The sequence below is a fragment of the Buteo buteo genome, chromosome 9, assembly GCF_964188355.1.
Source record: "Buteo buteo chromosome 9, bButBut1.hap1.1, whole genome shotgun sequence".
In the NCBI taxonomy this organism is placed as follows: domain Eukaryota; kingdom Metazoa; phylum Chordata; class Aves; order Accipitriformes; family Accipitridae; genus Buteo; species Buteo buteo.
The window spans coordinates 23663996-23673992 of NC_134179.1; the positions used below are offsets into that span (position 1 = coordinate 23663996).

The 9997-nt window shown below is 44.5% G+C and overlaps 1 protein-coding gene across 3 annotated transcripts; it reads right to left on the reverse strand.

Moving 5' to 3' along the window:
• Positions 1-273: 273 nt before the first annotated feature.
• On the reverse strand, positions 274-9641 carry LOC142034440 (pantetheinase-like). Of its 3 annotated transcripts, none has more exons than XM_075035740.1 (8): positions 9150-9641; positions 6645-6876; positions 6410-6540; positions 5123-5315; positions 4238-4529; positions 2860-3233; positions 2519-2689; positions 274-1217 (listed from the first exon to the last, which is right to left on the reverse strand). In XM_075035740.1, exons 2-8 carry the CDS (start codon positions 6855-6857, stop codon positions 1098-1100), a joined length of 1494 nt encoding a protein of 497 aa, XP_074891841.1. In that variant the 5' UTR covers positions 6858-6876; positions 9150-9641; the 3' UTR covers positions 274-1097. The 3 variants fall into 3 exon arrangements, with proteins under 3 accessions (XP_074891841.1, XP_074891840.1, XP_074891839.1); XM_075035739.1 differs by having other exon boundaries at positions 8809-9641; XM_075035738.1 differs by having other exon boundaries at positions 7254-9641.
• Between the last annotated feature and the right edge of the window lie 356 nt (positions 9642-9997).

Genomic DNA, 9997 nt, shown 5'->3' on the forward strand with positions numbered 1-9997 from the left:
CACACGTTGGTGTGCATGGGGTGGGAAGCCAGAATGTTTCATATGTGCCACATTTAGTGCAGCTCAGCACTAAGCACGGTGCAGGCTGTAAGCCAGTGATGTGAAGGGCAGTAGAAGCAAAAGACTGTGGGATAAGCGTTGAGGCAGGGACCAGTCCAAGGTGTATGTGGTGCAAATGAGGCCCATTTGCTGCAGAACATGATAGACAGAAATCAGGCCCAGGACTGCCAAGTTTTACATATCATGGCTAAAAGCCCCAAATAACGCCCATTTCTCACACTGCATGGTAAAATGTGTTTCAGGTACTAAAATGTTGCCTATTGCCTGTGTTTTCACAGTTTTGAAGAAATTTTCCAGATACACAGAAGAAAGTGTTGGCATACCATGCTTATGTGGTAAGTCTGATCTGAAATGCATTGGACCCAGCATGCATCTGCCACGCACAAAGCGGTGCAAGCTCAGAGGGAATGCAGAATAGAAGGTGCTTTACAGAGCGCAGCCAGACTCAGTCCTTGCATGGGTTATGGAGGACCACTTTCTCTCTCTCTAAGGTTGCACCTGAAACCATTTCAAATCTGGTTTTTAATTCATTGCACAGTCCCTTGGTCAGAATGGGGCCAAGGCCCTTTGAGTATTAAGGAGGCCCTATTGATTGGTGTGTGAGGCTAAGAAACATGAACACTTAGTGCTTATACAGTCTGAAAAACAGGGGCAAAAGGGGCAGAAAGACTTCCTTGGAGAAGATTTGTTCTGCAGCAAAGTAGCAAACTTCACATTTCACACATTTCAGTATCAGTCGTGTTTCTAGTGTTATTCTGGCAATCTACATGATATCTTTGAGGAAAAAAAATTCTAATTAAAGATTTTGTGTAACAGAGCATTCATACTAAAAAATAATTGCACTGGCTCAAGTGCTATTAAAAAGGTATACACAACAGAATGATCACATCACTTTCTCCTAAATAAACCCAACCGCCACTGCTGCTGAAAAAGAAGCGCAAGACTTCAGGATAACTGCCATGGCTCCTGAGGAGGTGGATCACTGTAGGAAATTCCCCTCCTGTTTATGGTGACTGTGTAACACCTAAGGTGTTACATTACAAGGAGGTTCGCAGAGGATGCGGCAGGTCCTTTTCATAAAGCCTTCCAAAAAGTGTTGCTGTTATGAGCGGTTTCGATGTGCCATGCTTACTTTTCAAACGTCCGTCACGTAGCACCTAGTTGAAAAGAGAAAGAATGACACTAATAGTCCACTAACAGAGTAGCGATATTGCATCGTACGGAAAGGACAGGCCTTAGATGTTGAATAATTTAATGCAGCACTTCTTTCAAAAGACAGTCGTGAGCATGAAAGAAACCAGAATTCTCTCTGGCTCTGCCATAGCCTTCCCACATTTCCTTGGACCTGAAGGTCTTTAAAACTTCCTCCAGCTCCATCTTTGGAAGAAAAAAGACAATCTTCTCCACCTCATAAGAAGGTAAGAGTGAGACTAACTGATTTGTTAGGTTCTCCTTTGTTACTCATACATGGTGCTGAAGGTTTTATACATATCTAGGACAGTAATTTGAAATATTTTTTGATTTGTAGACCCCAAAACAGTTTCCAGGTGGAAGTAGAGAATTTCAAGCTACTGGCCATATGTTGCTTTCCTTAGTTACTTTTTGCAGATCAATTTGAAATCACTGTTGTTCATAGACGGTGAACACCTGCAAATTTTTAAGAGCCTCTGTGACAACAAATAAGCATGTATTTGTTAAGAAAATATAAATTATTTTTTTTAATTAGACCATGATCATATTTTAGCATACCAGTAAATCCTTTGATGTGTATGTTTTTACAAAAGTCCTATTCAGAATGAATATTCAGATGAGCAATGCTTTTCCATTCTCTGCCTTGTAAAAAAATCACTTTTTCCCCTAAAACTTTCCAAGTCTTTTTCACTGTCTTCATTGTCTCTTGTAAGCTATTAAATACCTCTTCCAAATCAATTAAGATTCATCTAGCCTCTTACATAAACATAAATTAAGGTTTATGAATGACAATATGTTTTGGCAAAAATATACAATGAAGTTTCACATAAAAAAAAACCCTACAAAACCATCAAAAATTCCTTTTAACTTTTTTAACTGCATGGTATCTCTGCTCTTATGCATGATAGTAATTAGGAATTTTTCTTGCTTGGACAATTTCTCAGAGTATTTGATTTCGTTGTCTCCTAAAATGCCCATCAGCAGAAACCTGTAGAAAATAGCTCCTTGAAAGCTGCTATTTATAGATCTTGGACCTGAAGTGGGAAGGCATGTTTGCTAAAGAAAACACTGAAGAGATTTTTGGCGTTAGCATTTATGTGTTCTCATCAGTAAGGATTAATTCAATCCATCTGTTTAAATGTCCCCTTGAGTTACAGTCTGCAGAACCAAAGAAAGTGGTTCTTGGATGGGACTTTGCTGCTGTATTGGTTTCCAGCACCACAGTCTGGAAAATCTTGTGTCAAACAGCTCCAGGGTGTCCCATTACCTCAAACTCCCCGGGGGCCAGCTGCACCCCACTGTACAAGACTTCTGGAAAGACGTAGTTGGTGCCAAATGTGCCGCTGAGGGAGAACATCTCAAACTTGGTCTGAGCCATCTCCACTGGCTGCCCGCACGTGTTCAGGTCTGTGCTTTTGCACCTGAGCAGCGTGCATATCTGTGGGGAGGAGAAGGATACAGAAAGGTGAAATACCTCTAAGCTTTCAACAGTCAAGAGCTGGATTTGATAGCAAGGAAAGTTCTTATGATGCAGTAATGGACAAGTGTTTTGGGGTGGTTGGTATGTAGGCATACACAACCCACACTCACCCCTACAAAACCAATTACCTGCCAGTGGTACTTTATGAGAGAACCATGAAGCCCATCAAATGCACCCAGGACATAAACTTCATCTTCGCTCTTGTTTGACATCCGATAGATCAAATGACAGCAGAGGTCTCCTTGGCAAACCGTGTAATTTCCAGTTTTGTGCCTGAGTTCACTGAAAGTGAATATATCTCGCCGGACAGCTCCCAAAAAAGTGTCTTTTCCTCCTGGAAATCTCTTGATGCTTGCGGCATATGAGCTCCAGTTGACAGCCGGGGGGTAGGTGGGGGAAAGACGGGGCCGTGCGCTCAGCTCTGCTAGCAGGAGACATCCCTCCTCGGTCCCACTGTCGTAGTGGTAGGCGGTGGGTCCCTCCGGCGTGAACAGCCCACTGCCTGCCGAGGACACCCACCAGCCCTCCATCAGCTGGCACCCTGGAGCATGGCTTGGCAAGGGGGCCAGCTCCCCCCCATGCCACACCAGCAGCCTTTTTCGGTGAGGCTGTTTTCAGTCAACATGTTGCAGAGAATTTTGGAAGAATTTTAAAGTGCAGAACTGCTAAAATACCCATCCTAGAGTAAAAACATGACCTCAAATTCAAAAGTTTTGTGCTTCGCTGGATCTCGAATCTGAGCTTTCAATGGCAATTTGACACACAACCATCCTTTTTTTTTTTTAGAACTTAGGTTCATTTAAATATAAATCAGAGCTCTAAGAGTGGCATATTAGTCAAAGCAGAAAACCATGGGGGTAATTACGTTTCACGGAAGGAAACCCAGGGCTGTGGCCTAATGTCAGCTCAGTCTATTTAGGGTAGGCAAAGACGTTTCTTTGTGGCTTTCACTTCGGCTTCAGGGGAGAGTTACAGATGAAGCTACAGCAACATTTTCTTAGTTTACAGAAAAAAAAATGGCAGTAAATATCTATTAAGATCAAAACAAAACATAAATATCTGTAATTCTTCAGCAGTCGCAAAAACCTGAAAATGTTTTTTTCAATATACAAGAGGAATCCTCCTTTTGGTTTTAGGTTATTAAGTTCAGTTTAAAACATTTTTTTGTCCATTTAAATGTTGATGGAATTTTTAAAAATAAATGCTGCATCTAAATAAGAGGCTGATAATTTAAGTGAAACTTTGTGCTACTTTTGAAATAAAATTTCATTTTTAAATTATAAAAATTTAATGTAATAGAATTTCTAATTTTACTGGTCCCAGAACATTCAACATTTTTTTACCTGAAGCTGTTTACTACATTTAATACAACATCAAGCAGATTTTTAGTCTGACTGAAGCACTATTTTCCAGAGACTTCAAGACCTCACTATTTGTAAAACATTTCTGCCTGCTTCTGAATACAGTAGTCTGAAGACAATTTCCCTTTTCCCAAATGCAACTCACCTGTCATTGCCAAACTGATGTTGTGAGTATTTGCTGAAAGTAAATTAACACCCATGCCCATAGCCCAGGCAGAGTGAAACTCAATCGCAGTCAGAAACGGCAGGACGTTCATCCAAGCCGTCGGGAAGAGCACGGTGTCCACCTGCAGCTCGCTCACCAGGACCACAGCAGGCTCGTGGAAAAGGATGTCGAAGCAAGTGAAAATGCCAAACTTCCCAAAGGGGGTCTCAAAAGTGACGGCTTCTGGCTCTTTTGGGTAATTAAACTGAGTTTCTCTTCTAAACAGGTTGTACTGCAGGTGAAGAAAATGGCATATTAGAAACTAAAAATAAGGCAAGATTATCAACAGCTATTTTTGCTCTAAGATAGTCTTTAAGGCAAAGCTGGGGGTTGAGATACCTAAGCTGGCCAGCACACTGCTTTTGCATCCATCCAGCCGACCCTCTCCCCCAGCAAAATGGGGTGGCTGTGCCCCAGCTGCCTCCTGGAAGCAACGCCCAGCCGATATTAACTGCTAAACCCTGCCAAGATGTCACCTGTAAAAGCTCCATCTGGCTTGGCCAAAACTGTACCGAGGACCAGCTAACATCTACTGCTTATGGAAAACTCTGTCACTGCTTCTTTCCCATTTACTATCATAAATGTAGCCCTTAGGCGTTTGGTATCCAGCATGCACTCTGCAGCTCTGTGCTCCTGGGCACCTGATCAATCAAGCACTTGCCTACTTTTCCTTCTGGCCATAAGATCCTTCCATCAGATCATCCTAGATTGGTTGTCACTTTACAGTAATGTAAAATTATTGCATAAACCAGCTGAAATTGGTACCAAAGAAATAAAAAATATACTGATAATCAATTACAGGGTGATGCTGAAGGACCTCCTTACCTTGTGGTAACGAGCCACCAGTTTCCCCTCTGGGTCAAAGACGACATCAGTGTTGTACTGATAGCGGCCGTCACTGGGGCAGCTGGGATCACTGGAGTTACACAGCTTCTTGTCCCCCATGTTTGCAACCACATAGATGGAGTTATTTCTGGCCATGCAGCTGAGTCGTTCCTGCACTGGAGCAGGAGCAAATCTAATGCATTTTTGGCAAAAGAAAAAAAACAAAAAATTTTACAAGTTTAAGTTCAGATGTGGAGGAAATGCATTCAAAGTTACTATTCCACTAACTAACTGCACATCCCCAGGTGCTGAAAAAAAGGACAGATCAAATCATAGTTTCTGTTCATTTTCTTCTCTGTTCATAGCATCATTTTAAATTGGTGGTCTCTTTTACCTTTAAAAAATGGTCTCCCTGTGTTCTTCTTTCCTGTACCCTTAACAATGCTACTTTCTGTGCGGATATAATTCCCAGCTAATGCACATAAAAAGATATGGATGGCTTCAGAAAACAAGGGAGACAATAAATCAGTATACAGACATAAACTTAAAATAACTTACAAATAAATTTTCAGGCAGATCTAAACCTTGATTTCAAAAGACCATTTTAGCCTTTTTTAAGACTCTTCGTTCTGTATAAGGCAGCTGCCCTTAAGCCTTTAGTAAAAAGTGGCCACAGCATTTACAGAGATGAGGACTTCTGAAATCTAGCTTCATAAAGCCTTAGAATAGAAGAATAAAAAAGCTTAGCCTAGACATGAACTTGGTCCTCTGGGTGTCCCCTGCTGACACACATTCAGAGCAACCCTGTGTAACACAGGAGACTGTGCAAGTGGTTGGATTTCTAAAAGGCACTTCTTTCAGATCTAGATAAATATATTGTGCAATTTGATTTAGAAATCACCCAGCCACATGAGCTGAGGACTGAATCACCTTGTCTAACCTATGCATCTGACATGATAATAAACTAGCTTATACTTACAGAAGATTTTCACAATTGATCTGAAGTGATAAATTATTAAATGTTTTGAAAAATAATGAACTTGACAAAAATTTCCTCATTTTCCCCTTTTTGCAATTTTTAGAAATGAGACAGTCTCAATGCTTTTTACCTTGCACATTACCATTACCATTTGACTAAGAGTTCTTTTTGATGCAAATCATTTCTATGCTACTTGGAATGTTTAATGCATGAAAAAAAATAGCAGTTCTTAGGCATTTATTGGGAGCAGCTCATGACTCCACGAGGCACTAGTTTGAAACCACATAAATCACTGCAGAAGAAATCACCTTGTGGGGTCGGTGCAAGGAATCCAGTTCACTGCCGGATCAGGGATATCCTCCAGGTAGGGGTAGATGGCTTCTCTCGTGAAATGCCAGCCATAAATGCCGTCTTCCGGAGTCACAATGATGTGGGCACCCTGACACAACAGGCTCCGTTAAGAATTCGCCCATCAACAGATAACCAGGAGGCTCAGCAGGAGCAGAAAACGCTAATTAACGAGGCTCACGATACACCTAGTACCTGCTGGGCGGCTTCCTTGATGGCCCCTTCCAAGACATCCATGTTTTTGTTCATCAGGGCCAAAGCATCGTCGGGAGAAACGGGCTCGTCAGTGACATCTGGCAGGATGACCGCGTGCTCGTAGACGGCTGCAGTGAAGGTGTCGGAGGCAAGGGCCTGCAGGACTGCGAGTGCAAACACCGCAGCGCGCAGGAGAGGCTGGGAAGGGAGCATGGCTGGTGCCTCGCAGCTCCTGGATCGGGCATGGGGAATATAAACAGGACAGCGAGAGGAGGAGTAAAGACATAATAAGTTTGCTTTGGAAATAATTTTCTGGTGAGTAGTCTGGGAAGGTACAGTATAGTTCTGCCAACAGTCAGGACATTTAATTATAACAAGAAGTCAAACAAACACTTCTAGGAATTGGATCTTGTTTCCAATTCAAAAGGCTGTAAATGAAAGGTGAACAAAAGGCTAAGAGACCACGTCAGAGGCAATGCTGATCTACGAGGGGCTCTGTGGAAGGAGGACTTGCGTGCTCCGTTTGGACATCCCTCTCCAGGCTTCCAAACCCACCTCGGGGCGAGCCCAGACTCCCCTGGTTAGGGCACACCACTCCATATAACTTACCACATGCGGCTGCCGCTGGTTAAAAATTCAGCCGGTGCTGCAGGCAGACCGCCTGCGTGAAGTACAGCCCTCGCGCTTCAGAGTGTAGCTGATTCATCCACGCTTACGAGACACACGGTCCTGCCATGCCTCTTGCCTTGCGCCACTGGCTCATTATAGTTGTAGCAGGTGCCCTGAGAGTGTCCTGCCTCCCGGCCTCATACTGCAATATAAACTAACCCTTGAACTGTGCTGATCTCTCTGCCTAGAGCTAACGTACTCGCTCACCTTGTGAGAAAGAATTAAACAACACAGAATGATTTCTTTTTTACTATTTTTGTTACAGGAGGCCATTTTTCACACAACAAGCAATTTGAAATTCCTCAGAAAAAGCAGTTTTTTCTCACGGAAAGCAATTTTTGCATAGCATTTTGGAAACAGACTATTACTACTGGAGTTTCAGGTGCTTTGTAAAAACACCTTTGTTAGAACCTGCGGTATGTCTGTAAGGGTAAAGGAACATAACCTGGCTCACCATTTACTGCTCAGCAAGAAGCCAAGGAAAACTTGCTTCATCCTGACAACAGCTTCCTCTTCGCTATGCAGTTTCACCCACAAGTCTTATTTTTGTCCATCAGCACCAAGGCCTCCTCAGGAGAAACTGGCACTGCAGCACGTTCCCACTAGACCGTGCTGTGCTCGTAGACGGCTGCGATGTATCTGTCCAGGGCACGGGCCTCCGGAGCAGACAGCACCAGAAGCACGGCAGAGGCACGAGCTTTAGGAAGCCGCACGTCTGGAGCCTGGAAGTGGCCCAAGAGGAGGCTGCGGGCAAGCAAGGAGAGGGGGCTTTAAAAGGGGAACTCTTGCGCAAAATCTGGGAATTCCCCAAACTGGCAGGAAGCGGACACCAGGAGTTGTAAGCACCCTGCCCGGAAAGTCTCCCAATGTCAAAGGCAAGAGAGCTGCCAGCATTGAGCAATTCTGCCTTGTACCACCTGTAGTGAAGTCACCACTGTGCTGCAGCTGAAGAAACACATCCCCTGCCAGATCTGCGAACGATTCAGGCGTGGCATTGCTGTAGCAATGCAGTTCAAGGCAAGCCCGGGTCACAGCAGGAAAACAAGCCAGAGTTTGGGAAATCTCAGCAAGGACCAGCACGGACGCGTTCCCGGCCAAACTGGAGGGCACGGGGCGCAGGCAGGGCTGCGGGAGGCAGGCGGCCGGTCCCCGGCTCAGTGCTGCCCCACGGCCACCAACCTGTGCCACCCCAGCTCGGCACAGCACCGGCTCAGAGTCGCGGGGCTTTTGGGGGCTGCCCCACATCGCAGGGGGCTGCCAGGCACGCTGCTTGTCTGGGCAAACCCGTCAGCACATCACTCAGTGACTGAGGTCTGAAGATCTCTGGTCCACAAAGGTCTCTGTTGGAAGAGCATTGTGAATGGGAGCCACGATTTCTAAATTTTGCCTACTGCAACCTGCTTTCTTACGTCTACAGAACGCTCCAGCAGAAGTCTTGAAGCCAAAGCTGCACAGGCACAAAAATCACTTGTCGCAGGTTGCCCAAGTGTCTTACCTTCTTTGGTTCTGAGTCAGCCGTCAGGCAACAAAACGCTTTTTAGCTGCACGTCCATCGAAGAAGTGTGTATTGTTATTGGTGGTTACACACAGCCTTGTCTTTATACAGACTTTCGGTATGTAGATAATGGGCACATTTGCATAGGATTACTTTCTGTATGCCTGACTTACGCAATAACACATTTCACAACGATAAATGTTAACACAATCTTTGTAGCAAAAAGAATTTAGTGCCGTGACGGCTTATGCCAGTCTTCTATCGGAAAATATTCAACATACAAACATGCCTAAACCAATCCACAATGGCCTTGACCCAAATCCTGAATTCAAGATACTCACGAGGTTCAGGCTTGGCATCATGTACTACTTGCACCGACGTTCCCCTAGCCAGAGGACTGGCATCAGCAGTGAACAAACCTGGAGGAACCGCTTCTCAGCTCTGAGACTGGCCACACGCTCCCGCTGAATCCCTTCGGCATTGCAAGGTGAGACCTTCTTGCGTGCCACAGCCTCCCTTAAATCCAGATCCTTTCCCTGGGAGAGAGCTGAGGTATCACCCACCAGGTTCCCGGGGGACAAGTACAGTGTCTGCCCTGAGTCTGTACCCATGGGAAGAGGATCACACTGGATAATCCCTTGCTGGACTGAGATCAGGCTGTGGTCAGACAGGAACTGACTCCAACAGTGAACAAGGTTTTAAGAGAGTATGGCACTCGCAGCAGTGATGTTGAGCTTCCATGAGTCAGAGTACATTGTCTGGGCCTTTTGATAAACATGTCATTATGTTAGACATGACACTATGTTATGTCACATGTGAGTATCTATTCACATTGTAAAACTGAAAAGGTCATATGGTGCACAGCAGTGATAATCAGTGCTGGAGCGTGGATAGTATTTGCACTCCCAATGTCTCACCAGCTCCATAACAGAAGTACTTGTGACTGAGGACCTTGAGACCACCATGCTGAGACCAGGAATGGTGCCAGTGTAGGGAAAAGGAAGGAGAAATTAGACTGATAGAGGTCTCTGACCACTCTTAAAGACACAGCCACAGAACATGCACATCTTTATATATTGATATGCTGAAAGAAGGTCACTAGGGTCCAGTAGCAGCAACAAAGCACGGGTCATGGGGGGAGAAAAGGAAGCAAAGATGTGAAGAGTGCCTTCTGACCAAGAAGCAGTGG

Bases quoted from the DNA above. Each gene is read 5' to 3' on its own strand.
- LOC142034440 (XM_075035738.1), bottom strand. The intron at 5,316-6,409 runs GTGATTTCTTCT...AAAATGCATTAG, and splicing joins CCTTGCACCGACCCCACAAG to ATTTGCTCCTGCTCCAGTGC. The intron at 4,530-5,122 runs GTAAGGAGGTCC...CTTCACCTGCAG, and splicing joins TGGTGGCTCGTTACCACAAG to TACAACCTGTTTAGAAGAGA.